The sequence below is a fragment of the Lathamus discolor genome, unplaced genomic scaffold (assembly GCF_037157495.1).
Source record: "Lathamus discolor isolate bLatDis1 unplaced genomic scaffold, bLatDis1.hap1 Scaffold_1045, whole genome shotgun sequence".
Taxonomy (NCBI): Eukaryota; Metazoa; Chordata; class Aves; order Psittaciformes; family Psittacidae; genus Lathamus; species Lathamus discolor.
In genome coordinates, this window is record NW_027069125.1 from 1 (window position 1) to 24,177 (window position 24,177).

General features: G+C 66.6%; 2 protein-coding genes across 2 annotated transcripts; one reads left to right on the top strand and one right to left on the bottom strand.

Moving 5' to 3' along the window:
- Positions 1–3: 3 nt before the first annotated feature.
- On the bottom strand, positions 4–10,039 carry LOC136006238 (5-oxoprolinase-like; the record flags this gene model as incomplete). Its single annotated transcript, XM_065664289.1, is given in 21 exon segments — positions 4–75; positions 1,025–1,185; positions 1,293–1,444; positions 1,679–1,791; positions 2,131–2,160; positions 2,163–2,271; positions 3,139–3,239; positions 3,241–3,277; positions 3,823–3,993; positions 4,586–4,640; positions 4,643–4,697; positions 4,776–5,092; positions 5,805–5,872; positions 6,013–6,151; positions 6,767–6,868; positions 6,871–6,931; positions 7,596–7,791; positions 8,139–8,262; positions 8,336–8,450; positions 8,809–9,000; positions 9,652–10,039. Coding segments are annotated over 21 exon segments (2,553 nt in total), but the record flags the coding sequence as incomplete, so codon positions are not given.
- A 368-nt stretch (positions 10,040–10,407) lies between these two features.
- On the top strand, positions 10,408–14,442 carry LOC136006240 (exosome complex component RRP41-like). Its single transcript, XM_065664291.1, is given in 4 exon segments — positions 10,408–10,636; positions 11,310–11,366; positions 11,368–11,514; positions 14,030–14,442. Coding segments are annotated over 4 exon segments (729 nt in total). The 5' UTR covers positions 10,408–10,465; the 3' UTR covers positions 14,384–14,442.
- The last annotated feature ends 9,735 nt before the right edge of the window (positions 14,443–24,177 follow it).

Below are 24,177 nucleotides of genomic sequence, written 5' to 3' on the forward strand. Positions count from 1 at the left end.
TTGGCTGCCCCCCGCGCACGGGTGGTTGCTCAGGATCACGTCCCCGTCCCGCAGGTCCTCACCCAGGTTCCGGATCTGTTGCGGCACCTCCAAGGGCTCAGCGCATCCCAGCAGCAGCACGGTGCTGCCGCCATGGCCTCACCATGCCCATAGCATCCCCACAGCATCCCCACCGTGTCTCCACCAGCAATACAGCACCGCCACCATGCCCTCACCATCCCCATAGCATCCCCATAGCATCCCCATAGCATCCCCACCGTGTCTCCACCAGCAGCACAGCACTACCACCACGCCCATAGCATCCCCATAGCATCCCCACCGTGTCTCCACCAGCAATATGGCACTGCCGCCATGTCCTCACCATCCCCATAGCATCCCCACTGTGTCTCCACCAGCAGTACAGCACCACCACCATGTCCTCACCATCCCCATAGCATCCCCATAGCATCCCCACCGTGTCTCCACCAGCAATACAGCACCACCACCATGCCCTCACCATCCCCATAGCATCCCCACCGTGTCTCCACCAGCAATACAGCACCACCACCATGCCCTCACCATCCCCATAGCATCCCCATAGCAACCCCACCGTGTCTCCACCAGCAGCACAGCACTACCACCATCCCCATAGCATCCCATAGCATCCCCACCGTGTCTCCACCAGCAATATGGCACTGCTGCCATGTCCTCACCAACCCCATAGCATCCCCATAGCATCCCCACCGTGTCTCCACCAGCAGCACGGCACTACCACCACATCCTCACCATCCCCATAGCATCCCCACCATGTCTCCACCAGCAATACAGCACCACCACCATGCCCTCACCATCCCCATAGCATCCCCACAGCATCCCCACTGTCTCCACCAGCAGCACGGCACTACCACCATGCCCTCACCATCCCCATAGCATCCCCACCGTGTCTCCACCAGCAATGTGTCCCCACATCTCCCCAGGGTCCCCATTGGCCCCCCCAGGGTCCTTCCGCCTCCCCGGGGTCCTGCCGTGTCCCCGGAGCCCCTGCCTGGAACTGGACGGCCTCCTGCATGGCGCCGAGGTGCACGGGGATGTGGGGCGCGTTGGACACCAGCCCCCCATCCGGCCCGAAGAGCGCGCAGGAGAAGTCCAGGCGCTCCTTGATGTTGGTGGAGATGGCCGTGCGCTGCAGGATGCGGCCCATCTGCTCTGCGGGGGACACGGGACCCTCGGGAGCCGGCTCCTGCCCCATAGAGCCCCATGGAGCCCCGCCGGCCCCACAGTGCCCCCGGCCCCACACTGCCCCCGCCCCACACCTGCGATGCTCATGAAACGGTGGGAGAAGATGGAGAGCTGCACGGGGTCGAGCTGGGGGCCGATGGGGCGCGGGGCCACCGACCCCACGGCGATGGAGATGTCGCCGAAGCGGGTGATGCCGGCGGTGCAGCCCGGCTCCACCACGATGGTGCTGCGGGAGGCTGAGGGTCAGCGGCTTGCCCGGGGTCCCCACCACCTCCTTGGGGGTCCCCCCACAGCTCCCCAGGAGCCAGGCAGCTCCTCAGGGCTCCCCATGGCTCTCCCCATGGGGCTCCCACCAGCTCCTTGCCCCCCCCTGCCCCCTGGGGTCCCCGGTGTCTCCCTGGGGGCCCCATGAGCTCCGCGGGGATCCTGCTGTGCCCCACGCTCCCCCCTTGCTCCCCACCTATTGCTGTCGATGATGATGGCGGGCCCGGGGATGCGGTGGTCGCAGGCCAGCGCCTGCAGCAGGAACACGGGGGTGTCCATGTACCCCTCCTCGAAGTAGCACCGCGTCACCTGCGGGACCCCCCCAAAACGTCACCACTGGGGGGTCCCCCCTCACCCGCCCGGTGCCCTCTATCCCCCACGGCCTCCCCCGTTGCCCCCATCCTTTTCCCCTCTCCCCCTGCCCTTCCTCCCCCCCATCCTCCCCGTTCCACTCTGGCCCCCCCTGGCCCCCCCAGTCCTCCCGGTCACCCCCACCCCGCTTGTTTCCCTTCCTGTCCCCGTTTCCCCCCCTCTCGCCTCCGGTCTCTTTGGTCTCCCTCGTCCCCTCCATCCCCCTGCCCCCCCGGTCCCCTCTGTCACCCCTGTCCCCTCGGACCCCCTTTCCCCCCCCTTTCCCCCCGTCCCCACCGTCTCCACGGGGGGGGGGTTCCCCGCTGGGGCTCAGGGGGGCTCCGGGCGCTGCTGCCGCTGGAGCCGGTGCCGCGCACCCGGACGTCGTCCACGAGCACGGCCCGGTCCGGGATCGTGAACCCGAACTCCAGGCGGTACCTGCGGGGGGGGGGCAGCTGGGACGGGGCCGGCACCGGCACCGGCACCGGCACCGGCACGGGGCAGGCGGGATCGGGGTGCGGGGATCGGGGACTGGGACTCTGCAGTGGGGATCGCGGTGCCAAGAAGGGGATCACGGCACTGGGACAGGGATCTTGGTGCTGGAATGGGGATCACGGCACTGGGACAGGGATCATGGCACTGGGACAGGGATCACGGCACTGGAATGGGGATCACGGCACTGGGACGGGGATCACGGCACTGGGATGGGGATCACGGCACTGGGACAGGGATCACGGCACTGGGACGGGGATCTTGGCACTGGGACAGGGATCTTGGCACTGGAATGGGGATCACGGCACTGGGACAGGGATCTTGGCGCTGGGACAGGGATCACGGCACTGGGACAGGGATCACGGGGCTGGAATGGGGATCACGGCACTGGGACGGGGATCATGGCACTGGGACAGGGATCTTGGTGCTGCAATGGGGATCACGGCACTGGGACAGGGATCACGGCACTGGGACAGGGAACACGGCACTGGGACGGGGATCTTGGCGCTGGGACAGGGATCTTGGTGCTGGAATGGGGATCACGGCACTGGGACAGGGATCTTGGCGCTGGGACAGGGATCACGGCACTGGGACAGGGAACACAGCACTGGGATAGGGATCACGGCACTGGAATGGGGATCACGGCACTGGGACAGGGATCTTGGCGCTGGGACAGGGACTGTGGCGCTGGGGCCGGGATCACAGGGCTGGGCTGGGATTGCGGTGCCGGGAGGGGGACCCGGGTGCCGGGATGCGGATCCTGCGCCCTGGGACGTGGCTCCAGCGCTGGGCTGGGCCCCGCTCGGGCCGCACCGGCTGGTGAAGGCGCTGAGGAAGTCCCCAGCGCGGCAGGAGCCGGCGGTGGCCGGGTGCCCCTTGGCCGAGCACATGAGGGCGCAGTCGGTGCCTTCGTTAGCGCAGGTGTAGGAACGACTCCGTGCGGATCTGCTCCCTGCGCACAGCCCCATAACCCCCCATCACCCCCCGTCAACCCCCCGTCAGCCCTCTCCAGGTCTGTCCCTGTCCCAGTCACCCCTGGCCCCGGCCCTGTCCCCCTGCCACCATTGCCATGTCCCCATCCCCGTTCCATCCCTATCCCATCCCTATGCCCTCTCCATCTCCATCCCCACCCCATCTCCATTCACCTCAATCCCATCCCCATGTTCCCATCTGTCCCATCTCCATCCCATTCGCTTCCCATCTCCATCCATTCGCTTCCCATCTCCATCCCATTCGCTTCCCATCTCCATTCCCATCTGATCCCTTCCCCGTAACTCAACCCAGTCCCCTCCTCCATCCTATCCCCATCTCCATCCATTCCCTCCCATCTCCATCCCCATATCCCTATCTCATTCACGTATCCTCATCCGATCCCACCCATCTCCGTCTCATCCCCATGCTCCCATCCCCATGTCCATCTTCATCCATCTCCACTGACCCCACACTCCATCCACCCCACGCCCCCCCTGTCCCCCCGTGCCCAGTGCCCGTGCTCACAGCCTGAAGCCCTGCTCCTGCAGCACATCCCGGCATTCCTGCTCCAGCTCCTGGATGCGCTGGTCCAGGTGTGGGAAGGAGTCGGGAGCGTAGGGAAGGGCACAGGGAGCCTGTGCCTCGTGCACCACGTCCGCCAGCGCCAGCCCCACGGCCGACAGCAGCCCGCTGTGCCTGCGGGACAGGGGATATGGCACCCCAAAGCCACCCACAGCATCCCAAACCCATCCAGCGCACCCCACTGCGCCTGGGGGGCACCACAGAACAGAGCCTTAGGGACCCCAAAACAGAGCCAGAGCAGCCCCCTGTGCCTGCAGGACAGGGGGACATGGGACATGCACCCCAAACCGGCCATAGAACCCTGTTGTGCCCGTATGGGGACATGGAACCCCAAAACACGGCCATGGGCACCCCAAAAGCAGCCATGGCCACCTTACTGCGCCTGCATGGGGACATGGGACTGGGCCATGGGGATATGGGAAACAGCACCCCAAAACCAGCCAGAGCACCCCACTGTTCCTGGGCATGGGGACCCAGGACATGGGGACCCCAAAACAGAGCCAAGGTCTCCACTTTGAGAAACCAAGACCCCCCCAAAACCCATCTCCATAGGGACCCCCCACCCCTTCTCCACGTGGAACCGGAGCACCCCAACCCATCTCCATGGGACACCAGGACCCCCCCGATCCCACCCACCCCCTGGGGACCCAGGGCAATCCCAATCCCCCCCACCCCGCGGGGGTCTCCACACCCCCCCAGCAGGTACCTGTGGATGAAGACACGGCTCATGCCGAGGGCGCGGGCAATGGCACACGCGTGTTGCCCCCGGCACCCCCAAAACACGCCAGCACGTGCCGGGCAGTGTCATGGCCTCGGGCCTGGCAGGGGACACAGACCCCATGGTGACACCGGTAACACCGGAACCCCCAAACCCCCCCCCCCCCATGGCCACCAACCTGCGTGAGGGCGCGGATGGGCCGGCACATGGCTTCATTGGCCACACGCACGAAGCCCATGGCCACCTCCTCCACTGACAGGGGCTGCGGGGCACTGGGGGTGCTGGCGGCACTGGTGTCACTGGTGTTGGTGTCACCGGTGTCACCGGCCGTGCTGGCGGTGAAGGCGGCAATGTCGGCGGCCATGGCTTGGAATGCCCGCACCACCGTGTCCCGGCACAGGGGCTGGTCCTCGCCGGGGCCGAAGATCCGTGGGAAGTACTCGGGGAGGAGGCGGCCGAGGCAGAGGTTGGCATCAGTGATGGTCAATGGACCCCCTAAACCATGATGGTGGTAGTCAGTGGATACCCTAAACCACGATGGGGATGGTCAACGGACCCCCTAAACCATGATGGTGGTAGTCAGTGGATACCCTAAACCACGATGGGGATGGTCAACGGACCCCCTAAACCATGATGGTGGTAGTCAGTGGATACCTTAAACCACGATGGGGATGGTCAATGGACCCCCTAAACCATGATGGTGGTCAACGGACATGATGGGGATGGTCAATGGACCCTCTAACCTTGATGGTGGTCAATGGACATGATGGGGATGGTCAATGGACCCCTTAAACCATGATGGTGGTAGTCAGTGGATACCCTAAACCACGATGGGGATGGTCAATGGACCCCCTAAACCATGATGGTGGTAGTCAGTGGATACCCTAAACCACGATGGGGATGGTCAACGGCCCCCTAAACCATGATGGTGGTCAACGGACATGATGGGGATGGTCAATGGACCCCCTAAACCATGATGGAGGTCAACGGACATGATGGGGATGGTCAATGGACCCCCTAAACCATGATGGTGGTAGTCAGTGGATACCCTAAACCATGATGGGGATGGTCAATGGACCCTCTAAACCTTGATGGTGGTCAATGGGTGATGGATGGCGAGCAGAGCACTGGCCCATCCCCTCCCAATCCCATCCTCATCCCATCCCCTGCCCATCCGATTCCCATCCCAGGTCCCCACAGCGCTCACCCTTGCGGTAACACGCGGGGCCGGGGTGGGCACCCGCTGACTCAGGGCCAACCACGTAGAGCCCAGACCTGAAGTGGAGACACAAGGAGGCAGATCCACCGAACCAGGCTCGTCCATGCCCATGTCCATCACCATGCCCATGCCCATGCCCATGCCCATGCCCATGCCCATGCCCATGGCACTCGTGGGCGCTGGGGCTGGCACCCACCTGAAGAAGAGCCGGGAGCCGCCGCCGGCCGCCACCGTGTTGATGTCGAGCTGCGGCGCCTGGATGGTGACACCGGCTGTGGTGGCCTCAAAGACGTGCTCGTACTCACCGGCGTAGCGGCTGACATCGGTGGAGGTGCCTGCGGAGGGAGCAGCGCGGAGCCATGGAACCCCTGGCCCAGATCTTCTCCATCTGAACCCCCCAGGTCCCTCAGCCGTTCCCCATCCCCGCTGGGCTCCAGGCCCTGCACCAGCCCCATTGCCCTCCTCTGGCCCACTCCAGCCCCTCAGTGTCTCTCTTGCAGTGAGGGGCCCGGAGCTGAGCACAGGATCCGAGCTGCGGCCCCCCCAGTGCCCGGTGCAGGGGCACAATCCCTGCCCCGGCCCCGCTGCCGCCCTGGGGCTGGTACAGGCAGGATGCGGCCACGGGCACAGGATGCTCATGTGCAGCTCCCTCACCCCAGCTCCTGCTCCATGAGCAGTTTCCAGCCGCTCTTCCCTAAGGATTTAGTGTTCCTGGGGCTGTTGGGGCCCAAGGTGGGACCCAGCCCTTTGCCTGTTGACCCTCACCCCATGGATCCCTCTGGTGATGCCTCGATGCCCCCATCCATCAGTGGGGACACCGACCCCCACCGAGGCCCGAGGGACAGCACCAGTGACCGTCCCCACTGGAGGTGGCACCATCCAGCACCCTTGGGGCTCTTTGCCCACCCCGTCCCGTGGTGGCCCCCACGGGTGCTGGTGCCTGGGCTCACCTCCCATGTCAAAGCCTATGACGGGTGTCCCGTCGCCGTGCTCGTACGTGGTCATGGCGTAGCCAACGACGCCGCCGGCCGGGCCCGACAGGATGAGCTGGCACCGGAGAATTTCTCCATCGGCGTGAGGCCCCCATCCGAGCGCATGAACAGCACCGGCACGCCCTGCACAGGGGGGCATGGGTGCGCATTGGGTGGGATGGGGTCTCATAGGGTGTCACGGTGGGATGGGGGGTCCCAATTAGGTGGGGACCCATGGAGGTGTGATGGGCAATAGGTGTCCGTAGTGCACATGTGCCCATGGGGGATCGCAGTGCGGTGGGGAGTGATGGGTGCCATGGAGGGTGGGATGGGTGCCAATGGGGTGGTCATGGTGGGATGGGTGCCATTGGGGTGGTCATGGTGAGATGGGTGCCAATGGGGTGGTCATGGTGAGATGGGTGCCAATGGGGTGGTCATGGTGAGATGGGTGCCAATGGGTGGTCATGGTGAGATGGGTGCCATTGGGGTGGTCATGGTGAGATGGGTGCCATTGGGGTGGTCATGGTGAGATGGGTGCCAATGGGGTGGTCATGGTGAGATGGGTGCCAATGGGGTGGTCATGGTGAGATGGGTGCCAATGGGGGGGTCCCAATCGGATAGATGTCTGCGGAGGAATGCTGAGCAATGGGTGCCCACGGCAGGGTCCCGATGCGATGGGTGCCCACGGGGTGATGGGTGCCCACGGAGGGGTGTTACAGGATGCCTATGGCAGTGCTGGGTGTCCCAAGGGGTGTCCCGGGGGGGGGTATCACGGGGCAGGGTCCGGGGGGGGTCCCTGTGCCCTCACCTTCAGGCGGTGCCGGAAGCCGGCGCGGAAGCCGTGCAGGTACCGCTGGATGCAGGGGCTCAGGTAGGCGTCGGCGCAGGCGGTGAAGCCGCGCGGCACCGCGCGCACCATGGGCGCCACGGCCGAGGACAGCGACACGTGCTCGAAGCCCAGCTCCTGCGCCAGCGCCGCCACTCGCTGCTCGTGGCCCGGCCACCTGCAGGCACCGCGATGGGCACCGCGGACACCCCAGAACCCACCAGAGCCTCCATCGGGAGCCCCAAACCGAGCCCCCAGAACCACCCCAAACCCCTCCACAGACCCAACCGGGACCCCGAACCATGCCAGGGCTCCCCAAAACCACAGCGGGCACCCCCAAACCCCACCAGTACCCAACCGGACCCCCCCCAACCGCACCAGGAGCTCACCAAACCCCAACGGGAACCCGCAACCCCGCAAAAGTCCTCCTGCCCCCCCCCCCCCCTCCAGGGCCCTAAAAGCCCCCCAGGGATCCCCCCACCCCACCAGGGCCCCCCCGACCACCACTGGGCGCCCCGGCCTCACGCGTAGGAGTGCAGCAGCAGCACGGCCAGGCTGCGGATGCCGCGGTCCCGCACCCCCTCCAGCTCCCTCCGCAGCGCCGAGAGCTCCAGCGGCCGCTGCAGCACCAGCGACACCCCCATGGACCCTGCGGACAGCAGCGGGCGGGTGAGGGGGGGGGGCCCGGAGCCGGGGCCGCCCCCCCGGGGCCTCGGCCGTACCTTGGAGCACCGGGAGCGAGGCCGTGCCCGGGAGGCGGCAGCGCGGCTGGTGCGGGATGAGCCGCTCGTCCACCTCGATCACCTCCTCGTACAGCACCTCGGGCACCGCCACCGCCTGCGGGACACGGGGTGGCACCGGCGGCACCGGGGCCAGGGAGCGGCAGGGACACGGGGTGGCACCGGGGCCACCGGGGCCGAGGGAGCGGCAGGGACACGGGGCAGCACCGGCAGCACCGGGGCCAGGGAGGGAGAGGGACACGGGGCGGCACCGGGGCCACCGCAGCGCCCACCGCGGCCGAGGAACGGGCCGGGGGCAGCGGGGGCCCGGCCGGGGCCGGCTCGAACGCAGCGGCGCTCATGGGACACGGGGACGCGCTGCCGGCACCAGCGGCCTCCGGCGTGGGCACTCGGGGCGCTGCCAGCGCCGGGGTCGCCCGGGGACGCGCTTGGCCGGGGCCGGGGCCGGGGCTCACCAGGTCGAAGATGCGCGGCCGCGCCTGGGTGCCGATGTGCAGGAGGTGGCGGAAGCCGCGGGTCACCAGCAGCGCCACGCGCTCGCCCCGGCGCTCCAGCAGCGCGTTGGTGGCCACCGTGGTGCCCATCCGGATCCACTCGATACCGGCCGCGTCCAGCGCCTGGTCCCGGGGCAGCGGCACCCCCAGCTCCTGCGGCACCGGCACCTCAGCCCCAGGGAGGCACCGGGGACCCCAGCCCCAAGGAGGCACCGGGACCCTCAGCCCCATGGAGCCACCGGGGAACCTCAGCCCCAAGGAGGCACCGGGACCCCAGCCCCATGGAACCAGCGGGGAACCTCAGCCCCATGGAGTCACCGGGGACCCCCCAGCCCCATGGAGTCACCGGGGACCCCCAGCCCCACGGAGCCACCGGGGATCCCCAGCCCCATGGAGCCACCGGAACCCTCAGCCCCAAGGAGCTACCGGGACCCTCAGCCCCATGGAGCCACCGGGGATCCCCAGCCCCACGGAGCCACCGGGGACCCCCAGCCCCCTTGACCCGCAGGGACCCCCAGCACCACCGCAGACCCCCAGCACCACCGCGGGCCTCCCGGGACCCCATCGGGGAGGGGGTATGGGGAGATGTGGGGGGGTTCCGGCCGGTCCCAGGAGCGTCCCAAGGGGAATTCCGGCTCCGAGAAGGTCATGGGGGGTCCTGGGGGGGGGGGTCCCCCCAAGAGGTGTCAGGGGGCATCGGGGGCTCCGGCGGAAGTGCTGGGGGGGGCGTCCCGGGGATGCGGAGGGGGTCGCAAGGAAGGGCCCCAAGGGAAGGGGCCGCCCCCGAGCTGCCCGGGCCCGCACCTCCTCCAGGACGCGGCGGATGCCCTCGGTGGGGGCGTCTGCGTAGGCCGGGTCCTCGGAGAGCAGCTTGAGGACGCGGACGCGGCCGCCGGGGCAGCGGGCGAACACGTCCGTGAAGGTCCCGCCGCGGTCGATGGCGAACTGGAACCCGGCGGGGCCGGGCAAGGGGCCCTCGGCAGCCATGGGGGCGGCTCCGGGCGGCGCGGGGCTCGGCTCGGCTCGGCTCGGCTCGGCTCGGCTCGGTTCGGTTCGGCTCCGTTCACCGGCCACGGGGGGCGGGGCCTCAGAGGGGGGCGTCTGCTCGAGGGGGCGTGGCCTCAGCGGAGGTTGGGGGGGGTGCCTGGCATGGGCGCGTGTCCTAACGGGGTCGAGCGGTCTGGGGGCGTGGCCTCATGGGTGATGTCACCGATGGGGGCGTGGCCTCGAGCAGGAGGCGGTGCGCGGCGTGGGGGCGTGGGTTAGGAGCGGGGACGTCTCGTTTGGGGGCGTGGCCTGCGAGTGACGTTTCTACGGAGGCGTGGCTTCGTCAGGTATCGCTGCCGGGGGGCGAGGCCTCGCCGGGGCCCTCAGCGGGGCTGCGGCAGAGGGGGCGTGTCCTCCCGCGGAGGGGGCGTGTCCTCCCGCGGAGGGGGGCGTGTCCTCCCGCGGAAGGGGCGTGTCCTCCCGCGTAAGGGGGCGTGTCCTCTCGCGGAGGGGGGCGTGTCCTCCCGCGTAAGGGGGGCGTGTCCTCCCGCGGAAAGGGGCGTGTCCTCCCGCGGAAGGGGGCGTGTCCTCCCGCGGAAGGGGCGCGCGCTGGCCGGAAGCGCGCGGCGCGATGGCGGCGGCGGAGCTGCTGTCGGACGAGGGCTTCCGCGCCGACGGGCGCCGGCCCGCGGAGATCCGGAAGGTGCGCGCCCGGCTCGGGCTGTTCGCGCAGGCCGACGGCTCCGCGTACCTCGAGCAGGGCAACACCAAGGCCCTGGCCGTGGTCTACGGCCCGCACGAGGTCAGCGCAGCGGGCGGCGCGGCCTCGGGTCCCCTCCGCGTCTCCCTTCGCTCCCCCCCCCTTGACCCTGCTCCGCCCCAGCACCCCCCGCTCCCTCCTGCCCCCGCCCCGTTTATCTCGTTCCCTGCAGTCCTCCCGCTTCCCTTCGCTCCTTCCCCGGCGCCCCCGTTTCTCCCGGTCCCTCCGCCTCCTGCGCATCCCGTTCCGCGTCGTCCATCCGTGTGTGTGTGCCCCCCCCCCCCCCACCGCTGCCCCCCCGGTCCCCGCTCCCCTTCCCCCCCTTCCCCTCGCCCCCCCCGCTCCCCTTTCCCCCCTCGCCCCCCCGTTCCCCGCTCCCCTTCCCCCCCTTTCCCCCCGCTCCCCGCTCCCCTTTCCCCCCCTCGCCCCCCCCCGCTCCCCTTTCCCCCCGGTCCCCGCTCCCCTTTCCCCCCCTTCCCCCCCAGGTCCCCGCTCCCTTCCCCCCCGCTCCCGCTCCGTGCCCCGCTCCCCTTCCCCCCCTTTCCCCCCCGCTCCCCTTCCCCCCCGCTCCCCTTCCCCCCCGCTCCCGCTCCGTGTCCCGCTCCCCTTCCCCCCCTTTCCCCCCCGTTCCCCGCTCCCCTTTCCCCCCCTTCCCCCCCTCGCCCCCCGCTCCCGCTCCGTGCCCCGCTCACGGCTGCCCCGCTGCCGGCCGCAGGTGCGCGGCCCCCGCGGGAGGGCGCTGCCCGAGCGGGCGGTGCTCAACTGCCGCTTCAAGCCTGGCCGCCTTCAGCTCGGCCGAGCGGCGGCGGCCGCACGGGGACCGGCGCGGCGCGGAGCTGGCGCTGCAGCTGCAGCAGAGCCTCGAGGCCGCCGTCCTCACCCAGCTCTTCCCCCGCTCCCAGATCGACGTCTACGTGCAGGTAGCGCGGGGGGGGGCACGGGGGGACGGGGGGGGTTCATGGGGGGACATGGGGAGGGATGGGGGGGGACATGGGGGGACATGGGGAGGGATGTGGGGAGGGATGTGGGGGTTCATGGGGGGACATGGGGGGACAGCGGAGGGACATTGGGGAGGGATGATGGGGGGACATTGGGAAGGGACACGGGGAGGGATGTGGGGATGGGGGGGAGGACATGGGGAGGGATATGGGGGGGGACATTGGAGAGGGATGTGGGGAGGGATGTGGGGGGTTAATGGGGGACATGGGACATTGGGAAGGGATGTGGGGAGGACATGCGGGGACACGGGAAGGACATGGGGAGGGATGTGGGGTTTCATGGGGGGACATGGGAAGGACATGGGGAAGGATGTGGGGGGTTAATGGGGGACATAGGGGGACATTGGGAAGGGATGTGGGGAGGACATGGGGGGACGTGGGGGAGGGACATGGGGAGGGATGTGGGAGGGACATGGGGGGACATTGGGGAGGGATGTGGGGGGTTAATGGGGGGACATGGGGAGGGATGTGGGGGGTTAATGGGGGGACAGTGGAGGGACATTGGGGAAGGATGTGGGGGGGACATGGGGGGACATTGGGGAGGGACATGGGGAGGGACATGGGGAGGGGTGTGAGGGGGACATGGGAGGGACATTGAGGAGGGACACGGGGAGGGATGTGGGGGGTTAATGGTGATCGGACATTGGGGAGCACATGGGGGGCCATGGCGAGGGATATTGGGGAGGGAAATGGAGTGGACATGGGGGAGATGTGGGGAAGGACGTGGGGATATTGGGGGGGCCATTGTGGCCTGAGGGATATGGCAGGATATTGTTTGGAGCACTGGGGAGAACACTGGGGGGATGTCTGGGGGGGGGACATGGCCGGGGACATTGGGGCACAGGGCAGGGAAATGGGGGGATGTTAAGGGGAGATGGGAGGGACCGTGGCAGGGTCATGGGGGAGCACGGGGGGGCATGGTTTGGACACGGTGAGGCTGATGGCACTCTGCCGCGTGCCACACTGCGTGCTCCGGGCCATGCCGCGTGTCCTGTGCGCCGTGTCCCTGCGCCGTGTCCCTGCGCCACATCCTGGTTCCGTGTCCCTGGGCCGTGTGCTGTGTCCTTGTGCCGTGGTCCATGTCCTTGTTGTGTCTGTGTGCCGTGTGCCACAGCACGTGCCGTGTTCCAAGCTATGGGCCACATGTGTGCCGTGTCCCTGTGCCGATGTCCCCGTGTCTGCGGGTGCTGCAGGCGGATGGGGCACTGCTGTGCAGGCACCGTGGCGTGTCCCTGTGCCCGTGTTCTGTGTCCCTGTGCCGTGTCCCTGTATCCATGTTCTTTGTCCTTGTGTCATGTCCCTGTATCCATGTTCTGTGTCCCTGTATCCCTGTCCCTGTGCCCATGTTCTGTGTCCCTGTATCCCTGTCCCTGTGCTCATGTTCTGTGTCCCTGTATCCCTGTCCCTGTATCCCTGTCCCTGTATCCATGTTTTGTGTCCTGGTGTCATATTCCTGTACCTGTGTTCTGTGTCCCTGTGCCATGTCCCTGTACCCATGTTCTGTGTTCCTGTATCCCTGTTCCTGTACCCATGTTCTGTGTCCTTGTGCCCTGTCCCTGTATCCATGTTGTGTCCCTTTATCCCTGTCCCTGTATCCATGTTCTGTGTCCCTGTGCCATGTCCCTGTATCCATGTTCTTTGTCCTTGTGCCATGTCCCTGTATCCATGTTCTGTGTCCCTGTATCCCTGTCCCTGTATCCATGTTCTGTGTCCTTGTGCCATGTCCCTGTATCCATGTTCTGTGTCCCTGTATCCCTGTCCCTGTGCCCATGTTCTGTGTCCCTGTATCCCTGTCCCTGTATCCGTGTTCTGTGTCCCTGTATCCCTGTCCCTGTACCCGTGTTCTGTGTCCCTGTGCCATGTCCCTGTATCCCTGTCCCTGTATCCCTGTCCCTGTATCCATGTTTTGTGTCCTGGTGTCATATTCCTGTACCTGTGTTATGTGTCCCTGTGCCATGTCCCTGTATCCATGTTCTGTGTTCCTGTATCCCTGTTCCTGTACCCATGTTCTGTGTCCTTGTGCCCTGTCCTGTATCCATGTTCTGTGTCCCCTTATCCCTGTCCCTGTATCCATGTTCTGTGTCCCTGTGCCATGTCCCTGTATCCATGTTCTGTGTTCCTGTATCCCTGTTCCTGTACCCATGTTCTGTGTCCCTGTGCCATGTCCCTGTATCCATGTTCTGTGTTCCTGTATCCCTGTTCCTGTACCCATGTTCTGTGTCCCTGTGCCATGTCCCTGTATCCATGTTCTGTGTCCCTGTATCCCTGTCACTGTATCCATGTTCTGTGTCCTTGTGCCATGTCCCTGTGCCCATGTTCTGTATCCCTGTATCCCTGTCCCTGTATCCATGTTCTGTGCCCCTGTATCCCTGTCCCTGTCCCCGTGTTCTGCGTCCCTGGGCCGTGTCCCCTCGCTGACGTCCCCGTGTCCCCACAGGTGCTGCAGGCGGACGGAGGGCACTGCTGTGCCGGCACCACGGCGGCAGCGCTGGCGGTGCTGGACGCGGGGATCCCGCTGCGGGACATGGTGTGCGCCAGCTCGGCCGCCCTGGCCGAGGACACGGCGCTGGCAGACCCCAGCGGGGCCGAGGAGGCGGCGGCGGGGCCGGGGCTGGCGCTGGCGCTGCTGCCGGCCTCGGGGCTGCTGGCGCTGCTGCAGCTCAGCGCCCGCCTGCCCCGCGAGCGCCTGGAGCTGGTGCTGGACGCGGCCACCGCCGGCTGCCGTGCGCTGCACCACGCGCTGGACCGGGAGCTGCGGCAGCGCCTGCGCGAGAGCCACGGCGCCGCCTGACGCGGGCACGGGGACGTGTGCCGGGGCCGGAGCGCGGGGTCAATAAAGGGCTGGGGCCATGGGCTGTGTGCTGTGTGCCGGGTGCTGGTGTGGCACCTGGTGTGGGACGTGTGCCGGGGCGCGCGTTATGCACCATGCCATGTGCCGCGCCAGCCGCGTGCGTGCCATGTGCCACGCATCCCGTGGCACATGGAGCGCCGCGTGCCCTGTGCCCCTCGACGGCCCCGGGCCGTGTGTCACGGGGGGGGTCCTGGCCTGGGAATGTGGGGCTGGATGCGGCTCGCTGGGGTCCCCGGCCGGGCCCGTGTGGACCCCCATGGGGCGATGCAGCGTGGTCCTGCCCCCCCCCCGGCGCTGGGAGCATCCCAGCCCTGCTCCCCACAGCCCCTGGGGCTGGGGCTGCCCCCGGCGCAGGGATAGGAACGATCCCAGAAGTTCCGGCCTCTGCCCCCCGTTAGCCCTGCCTGCCCCCTGCCTGCGCCCTGCCTGCCCCTGCCTGCACCCTGCCTGCGCCCTGCCTGCTGTTAACCCGGCCTTACTGCTCCCTGCCCACCGTTATCCCTTTTTGCTGTTCACGCTGCCTGCTCCCTGCCTGCATCACATCCTGCCTGCTCCCTGCCCGCTGTTAACCCTGCCTGCACCTTGCCTGTACTGCTGTTAACTCTGCGTGCCTGCACTCTGCCTGCATCCCACTCTGCCTGCCTGCATTGCAGATGCAATGCCTGCATGGCATCCTGCCTGCACTGCACCTTCCCTATGCTGCAGCTGCCTGCGCCGCACCCTGCCTGCACCACATCCTGCCTGTATCGTGTCTTGCCTGTACCCTCTGCTCCCTGCCTGATCCTCCACCCGCTGCCCCCCACCCAAGCTGTGCTGGGGAGGGTGCTCCATCCTGCCTGCACCACATCCTGCCTGCACTGCCCGTGCTGCTGGTACAGGCAGGAGCACGCCCATGGGTCCAGCTGGCAGTGGTGCTGGTGCCCGGGACTGGCACATGGCTGGGCCCTCCCTGCAAGGGTTAAGGGGTGCAGGCAGCTGCCTGGTGGGTGGGGACGTGGGGGGACATGTCACATCACATGTCACATCACATTACGTCCCATGTCACATCGCATGTCACACATCACATGTCACAACCTATGTCACATCCCATGTCACATCGCATGTCACACATCCCATGTCACATCCCATGTCACACATCACATGTCACATCCCATGTCACATCCCATGTCACATCCCATGTCACGTCGCATGTCACACATCCCATGTCACATCCCATGTCACGTCACATGTCACGTCACATGTCACGTCGCATGTCACATCCCATGTCACACATCCCATGTATGTGCTCTGTACATACACACGCTTGCCCCCCGTGTCACACAGCGACCCCGCGGTGGGGGGGGCACGGGGGGCACATGACGTCCTCCCGGTGCCCACGGCCCCGCTGCCCCCCGGGTGGTGCCGGTCTCGGTGCGGCTCCGGTGGGGCCGCGGCGCTGGACTTTGCCCCCCGGCTCAAAGGGGCCTTTGTGTGGGTCTGGCCCCGCGCCACCGGCACCGGCGCGTGACTGCGGTGAGCGGGGCCGCACACCGGGGCGCAGGGAGGTGACGGGAGGGAATGGGGGTTACTGGGAGGCACTGGGAGCTGCACTGGGGTGCACTGGGAGGGAATGGGAGTTACTGGGAGGGAATGGGAGGCACTGGGGGGTGAAGGAAGGTACTGGGAGATGCACTGGGGTGTACTGGGAGGTAATGGGGGTTACTGGGAGGGAATGGGAGCCGCACTGGGAGGCAGCTGCCACATTGGGAGGTAATGGGAGGCACTGGGAGATGCACTGGGGTGTACTAGGAGGGAATGGGGGTTACTGGGAGGGAATGGGAGCTGCACTGGGAGGCAGCGGCCACATTGGGAGGTAATGGGAGGCACTGGGAGCTGCACTGAGGTGTACTGGGAGGCAATGGGAGGGAATGGAGGTTACTGGGAGGCACTGGAAGGTAATGGGAGCCGCACTGGGAGGCAGCGGCCACATTGGGAGGTAATGGGAGGTGCCAGGAGGCACTGGGAGCTGCACTGGGGTGTACTGGGAGGCACTGGGATGTACTGGGAGGCACGAGGCCGTCACGTCTGTGTCACATGCAGCCAGGCAGTTGAGTTCACACGCGTGTTCATACGTGGCCATGCCTGTGTTGCACCTCCTTTCGCACACGCGTGTGCACGCCCCACGGGGGTTCGCACGCGTGTTCAGGCGCACGCGCGCAGTCTCACACATGTGCAGTCGCGTGTTGATGATGGGCACACGCGTGTTCCTGCACACACAGGCGCTGCTGTTGGTCCCAGCGCTGTTACTGGTGGCGGCACCGCTACTGGTCCCCAGCATCGCCACCGATCCTGGCACCACCACTAATCCCTGGCACCGTTTCTGGTCCCAGCACCCTTACTGGTCCCCAGCATTGTTACTGGTCCTGGCACTGCTACCAATGCCTGGCACCGTTACTGGTCCCGGCACCAGCCCCAGTTCCTGGCACCGTCTCCAGCTCCTGGCACCGGTTCGGGTTCCTGGCACCGGTTCGGGTTCCTGGCACCGGTTTGGGTTCCTGGCACTGGTTTGGGTTCCTGGCACCGGTTCTGGTTCCTGGCACCGGTTCGGGTTCCTGGCACCGGTTCGGGTTCCTGGCACTGGTTCGGGTTCCTGGCACTGGTTCGGGTTCCCAGCTCCTGCCATGGGTCCTGGTGCCGGCTGCAGCCCCCGTTCCCAGCAGACTGGGAGCAACCGGCCAAGCACGGCACCGCCATGGACTGGCACCAGCACCCACCAGTACCGCCATCGTGTAGGGGGCTATGAGGCTACAGGGGGCTGTGGCGGTCTATGGAGGGGTATGGGGGGCTATGGGGGGCTATAGGGGCTGTAGTGTGAGCCCTCCCCGCACTGGGAGCACTGGTCACGGTTAACCCCTGGTGATCGGGTGCCCTTGGCCGAGCTTAACCCTTTCCCCGCCGGGGGCTGCGGCTGTCCTGGAAGCGGTTGACCCCGTCAACCCTCGGGGTGCTGGGTGTGCTGCGGGTGCTGTGAGTGCAGCGGGTGCCGTGCTGGGTGCTGGGTGTGCGGTGGGTGCGGTGGATGCTGTGGGTGCTGGGTGCGCGGTGCAGGATGCGGTGGGTGCTGGGTACTGGGTGCTGTGTGTGCGGTGGATGCAGTGGATGCTATGGGTGCTGGGTGCTGTGTGTGCGGTGGATGCTGTGGATGTGGTGGGTGCTGGGTACTGGGTGCTGTGTGTGTGGTGGATGCGGTGGATGCTGTGTGTGCTGTGTGTGCGGTGCAGGATGCTGTGGATGCAGTGGGTGCTGGGTGCTGTGTGCAGTGGATACAGTGGATGCGGTGGATGCAGTGGGTGCGGTGGATGCTATGGGTGCTGTGTGTGCGGTGGATGCTGGGTGCTGGGTGCTGGGTATTGTGCGCGGTGGATACGGTGGATGCGGTGGATGCAGTGGGTGCGGTGGATGCTATGGGTGCTGTGTGCGCGGTGCAGGATGCGGTGGATGCTATGGGTGCTGTGTGTGCGGTGGATGCTGGGTGCTGGGTGCTGGGTATTGTGCGCGGTGGATACGGTGGATGCGGTGGATGCAGTGGGTGCGGTGGATGCTATGGGTGCTGTGTGCGCAGTGCAGGATGCGGTGGATGCTATGGGTGCGGTGAATGCTGGGTGCTGTGTGCTGGGTGCGCGGTGGATGCTGTGGATGCGGTGGATGCTATGGGTGCGGTGGATGCTATGGGTGCTGGGTGCTGGGTGCTGGGTGCGGTGCAGGATGCGGTGGATGCTATAGGTGCTGTGTGTGCGGTGGATGCTGGGTGCTGGGTGCTGGGTGCTGTGCGCGGTGCAGGATGCGGTGGGTCCCGTGCTCGCCGTTAACCCCTCCATCACCGCAGCGCTCACCGGGGGCGGGACGGCAGAGAAAGCCCCGCCCCCGGCCACGCCTCTCTGGTAGCCCCGCCCCTTTCCCAGCCCCGCCCCCCACTGCGGAAGCGGAGCCGCTGCTGGTACCGGTACGGGCGGGGCGGGATCGGGCCCATTCCCCCCCCCAGCCCCCGCACCCCGGTTCGGGTCCGTTCCCCCCGGTTCGGGTCCGTTCCCCCCGGTTCGGGTCCATGCCCCCCCCCCCCCCCCCCCAGTCCCGGTTCGGCTCCGTCCTGGGTTCGGGTCCATCCCCGGACCGGGCCCAGCTCCCGGTTTGGGTTCCGGTTCCCCGGGTTCGGGCCCATCCCCGGTTCGGGTCCATTCGCGGTTCCCCCCCCCCCCCCCCCGTTCCCGGGGCACCCCCATCCCCCCCCCATCCCCCCCCCATCCCCCCCTCGTGGGCGGGGGGAGGGGCGGGGGTTGCCGCAGAGCGGGGGGGGGGGGGGGCCGTGGGATGAGCGCGGGGTCTGTGGGTGCAGCACCGGGGCCGTGGGGTGCTGGGGCCGCGCTGCAGCAGCGGGGTCTGTGGGGTGGGGGGGGGCGCTGTGGGGTGAGGGGGGGGCTGGGGGTGTCTGTGGGGTGCGGGTGCCGGTGACTCAGGCTTGGCACAGGCGCGTGCTGGGCTGCCCACACCCGCCCCACACCGCCCCACAACCCACCCCACAACCCACCCCACACCGCCCCACACCGCCCCACTCGGCCCCACATGCTTGCGGTGCCAGCTGGTGCCTTGTGGGTGCCGTGGAGTGCCGTGGGGTACCTTGTGAGGTACTGTTGGGTGCCGTGCGGGGCCACGGGTTGTCACGGGGTGCCGTTTGGTGCCGGGGGGTGCCGTGGGTTACCGTAGGGTGCCATGCGCTGCCATGGGTTACCATAGGGTGCCACGCAGTACCATAGAATGGTATGTGGTACCATGCCGTGCCATAGGGTGCCATGCAATGCCATAGGGTTCTATATGGTGCTGTGTGGTTCCATGCGGTGCCATTGGGTGCTATAGGGTGCTATATGGTTCCATGTGATGCCATAGGGTGCTATAGGGTTGGTTCCATGTGGTGCCATAGGGTCCTATAGGGTTCTATGGGGTGCTATATGGTTCCATGTGGTGCCATAGGGTGCTATAGGGTTGATTCCATGCGGTGCCATAGGGTGCTATATGGTTCCATGCAATGCCATAGGGTGCCGTGGGGTTAGTTCCATGTGGCGCCATAGGGTTCTATAGGGTGCCATAGGGTTCTATAGGGTTCTATAGGGTGCCATAGGGTTCTATAGGGTGCCATAGGGTGCCATAGGGTTCTATGGGGTGCCATAGGGTTCTATAGGGTTCTATAGGGTGCCATAGGGTTCTATAGGGTGCCATAGGGTGCCATAGGGTTCTATGGGGTGCCATAGAGTTCTATAGGGTGCCATAGGGTTCTATAGGGTGCCATGGGGTTCTATAGGGTTCTATAGGGTGCCATAGGGTTCTATAGGGTGCCATAGGGTTCTATAGGGTTCTATAGGGTGCCATAGGGTTCTATAGGGTTCTATAGGGTGCCATGGGGTTGGTTCCATGCGGTTCCGTTCGGTGCCGCTGACGCCGTTGTCCCCCCGCAGGACCCGCGCTGGGGCCGGGGCCGGAGCCGCGGACGGAGCTGCCGCCAGGGGGCGCTGATGGACGCCGCCGAGAGAGCCGTGACCCGCATCGCAGGTGGGGGGCGAGGGCGGGCGGGGGGGCGATGCTGTGGGTCCCCATGTGTAGGTGATGCCATGGGGCGATGCTGTGGGGTGATGCTGTGGGACAGCCGTGGGGCGATGCTGTGGGTCCCCATGTGTAGGTGATGCCGTGGGTCGGTGCTGTGGGGCAGCCGTGGGCCGATGCTGTGGGTCCCCATGCGTAGGTGATGCCGTAGGTTGGTGCTGTGGGGCACCTGTGTGGCGATGCTGTGGGGCGATGTTGTGGGTCCCCATGTGTAGGTGATGCCAAGGGTCGATGCTGTGGGGCAGCCATGGGGTGATGTTATGGGTCCCCACGTGTAGGTGATGCCGTGGGTTGGTGCTGTGGGGCAGCCGTTGAACGATGTTGTGGGTCCGCATGTGTAGGTGATGCCATGGGGAGATGCTGTGGGGCAGCTGTGGGGCGATGCTGTGGGTCACCATGTGTAGGTGATGCCATGGGGCGATGCTGTGGGGCGATGCTGTGGGGCAGCCGTGGGGCGATGCTGTGGGTCCCCATGTGTAGGTGATGCCATGGGGCGATGCTGTGGGGTGATGCTGTGGGACAGCCGTGGGGCGATGCTGTGGGTCCCTATGTGTAGGTGATGCCATGGGGCGATGCTGTGGGGCAGCCGTGGGGCAATGCTGTGGGTCCCCATGTGTAGGTGATGCCGTGGGTCAGTGCTGTGGGGCACCTGTGCGGCGATGCTGTGGGGCGATGTTGTGGGTCCCCATGTGTAGGTGATGCCAAGGGTCGATGCTGTGGGGCAGCCATGGGGTGATGTTATGGGTCCCCACGTGTAGGTGATGCCGTGGGTTGGTGCTGTGGGGCAGCCGTTGAACGATGTCGTGGGTCCCCATGTGTAGGTGATGCCGTGGGGCAATGCTGTGGGGCAGTGCTGTGGGTCACCATGTGTAGGTGATGCCATGGGGCGATGCTGTGGGACGATGCTGTGGGGCAGCTGTGGGGCGATGCTGTGGGTCCCCATGTGTAGGTGATGCCGTGGGGCGGTGCTATGGGGCAGCTGTGGGGTGATGCTGTGGGGCGATGCTGTGGGGCAGCTGTGGGTTGATGCTGTGGGTTGATGCTGTGGGGCAGCTGTGGGGCGATGCTGTGGGTCCCCATGTGTAGGTGATGCCGTGGGTCGGTGCTGTGGGGCAGCCGTGGGCCGATGCTGTGGGTCCCCATGTGTAGGTGATGCCATGGGGCGATGCTGTGGGGCGATGCTGTGGGGTGATGCCGTGGGCTGATGCCGAGAGGTGCCCCCCGGGGCGATGCCGTGGCGCGGGGCAGCCGTGGGGCGCAGGGGCCCTGCAGGGGCTCAGTGGGTCCGGGCTGGCCCCAGGGCTCTGTGTGGGGCTGGGGGAGCGCCCCTGGGGGGCGGCCTCGGGGTGTCCCCGTGTGCCCGTGCCCCATGGCCGTGCCCCCGCGCCTGGCCCCAGGCCCCCAGCGTGTCCCCGGCTCTCCCCGCGTCCCAGCGCTGCCCTCACTGCGCCGGTGGCTGCAAGGGGGCCGTGGGGACACCCAACAGTGCCCCGATGCATCCCAGTGCATCCCAGTGCAGCTCCAGTGCAGCTCCTGTGCGTCCCAGTGCAGCTCCAGTGCATCCCAGTGCAGCTCCAGTGTGTCCCAATACAGACCAGTGCATCCCAGTGCAGCTCCAGTGCACCCCAGTGCATCCCAATACAGGCCAGTGCAGACCAGTGCGTCCCAGTGCAGCTCCAGTGTGTCCCAATACAGACCAGTGCATCCCAGTGCAGCTCCAGTGCATCCCAGTGCAGCTCCAGTGTGTCCCAATACAGACCAGTGCATCCCAGTGCATCCCAGTGCAGCTCCAGTGCGTCCCAGTGCAGCTCCAGTGCATCCCAGTGTAGACCAGTGCATCCCAGTGCAGCTCCAGTGTGTCCCAATACAGACCAGTGCATCCCAGTGCAGCTTCAGTGCACCCCAGTGCATTCCAGGGCAGACCAGTGCATCCCAATACAGGCCAGTGCATCCCAGTGCAGACCAGTGCGTCCCAGTGCAGCTCCAGTGTGTCCCAATACAGACCAGTGCATCCCAGTGCACACCAGTGCATCCCAGTGCAGCTCCAGTGCATCCCAGTGCAGACCAGTGTGTCCCAATACAGACCAGTGCATCCCAGTGCAGCTCCAGTGCATCCCAGTGTGCACCAATACAGACCAGTGCATCCCAGTGCAACTCCAGTGCATCCCAGTGCAGCTCCAGTGCATTCCAGTACAGACCAGTGTGTCCCAATACAGACCAGTGCGTCTCGGTACAGACCAGTGTGTCCCAATACAGACCAGTGCATCCCAGTACAGACCAGTGTGTCCCAGTACAGACCAGTGCATCCCAATACAGACCAGTGCATCCCAGTGCATCCCAGTGCAGACCAGTGTGTCCCGCTGCAGCTCCAGTGTGTCCCAGTACAGCTTCAGTATGACCCAGTACAGACCACTGTGTCCCAGTGCAACTCTGGTGTGTCTCAGTACAGACCAGTCTGTCCCAGTGCAACTCCAGTATGTCCCAGTGCAGCTGCAGTGTGTCCCAGTACAGACCAGTATGTCCCAGTTCAGACCATTGTATCCCAGTGCAGCTCCAGTACATCCCAGTGGAGCTCCAGTGTGTCCCAGTGCGGCTCCAATGTGTCCCAGTGCAGACCAGTGTGTCCCGCTGCAGCTCCAGTGTGTCCCAGTACAGCTTCAGTATGACCCAGTACAGACCACTGTGTCCCAGTGCAACTCTGGTGTGTCTCAGTACAGACCAGTCTGTCCCAGTGCAACTCCAGTATGTCCCAGTGCAGCTGCAGTGTGTCCCAGTACAGACCAGTATGTCCCAGTTCAGACCATTGTATCCCAGTGCAGCTCCAGTACATCCCAGTGGAGCTCCAGTGTGTCCCAGTGCGGCTCCAATGTGTCCCAGTTCAGACCACTGTGTCCCAGTGCAGCTCCAGTTTGTCCCAGTACAGACCGGTGTGTCTCAGTGCAGCTCCAGTGCGTCCCAGTGCAGCTCCAGTGCATCCCAGTGGAGCTCCAGTGTGTCCCAGTACACACCAGTGTGTTCCAGTGCAGCTCCAGTGCATCCCAGTGGAGCTCCAGTGTGTCCCAGTACACACCAGTGTGTCCCAGTGCAGCTCCAGTGCGTCCCAGTGGAGCTCCAGTGTGTCCCAGTACACACCAGTGTGTCCCAGTGCAGCTCCAGTGCGTCCCAGTGGAGCTCCAGTGTGTCCCAGTACACACCAGTGTGTTCTGGTACAGCGCTGGTGGCTATGGAACACGGGCGCTGTTCCTATATAGGGTGCCAGGGGTGCTGTGCCCCACGGCTCCCGGTGCCCCACGGCTCCCGGTGCCCCATAGCTGGCCGTGCCCCATAGCTGGCCGTGCCCCATAGCTCCCGGTGCCCCATAGCTCCCGGTGCCCCATAGCTGGCTGTGCCCCATAGCTCCCGGTGCCCCATAGCTGGCCGTGCCCCATAGCTGGCCGTGCCCCAGAGCTGGCCGTGCCCCATAGCTCCCGGTGCCCCATAGCTGGCCGTGCCCCAGAGCTCCCGGTGCCCCATAGCTCCCGGTGCCCCATAGCTGGCCGTGCCCCATAGCTGGCCGTGCCCCAGAGCTGGCCGTGCCCCAGAGCTGCCCCGTGACTCACGTACCCACCTCCCGGGGCCGGGCACCGCTCGCCTGCTCCTTTAAGGCTCGGGCGGGCTGGACCGGCCCCTGCCCGGGGCCGTGGGTCCGCTCCGTGGGTCCGGTCCCTCCGTCCGCACACCGGGACCCCCGGGGGCACCGGGCACACCGGGGGCACCGGGACCCCGGCCCGTTCCGCCTCCCCCATGGCGGCGCCGGTGCCGGTGCCGGTGCCGGTACCGGAGGAGCAGGAATTCATCCAGGCCTACGAGGACGTGCGGGAGCGATACAAAGGTACCGACCCCCGGCCCCACGGAGCCCCGGCCCCACGGAGCCCCGGCCCCACGGAGCCCCGGCCCCACGGAGCCCCGGCCCCACGGCGGCTCCGCGCTGGGGCAGCCCCACAACCGGCCCCCAGCGGGGCCCCGCGCCAGCGCTCCCGCGGCATTCCCATAATAGGGCACAACGGGAGCCACCGGCACCGGGAGCCGTGGGGCAGGGAGCGCCACGAGGCTTGGGCCGCCGT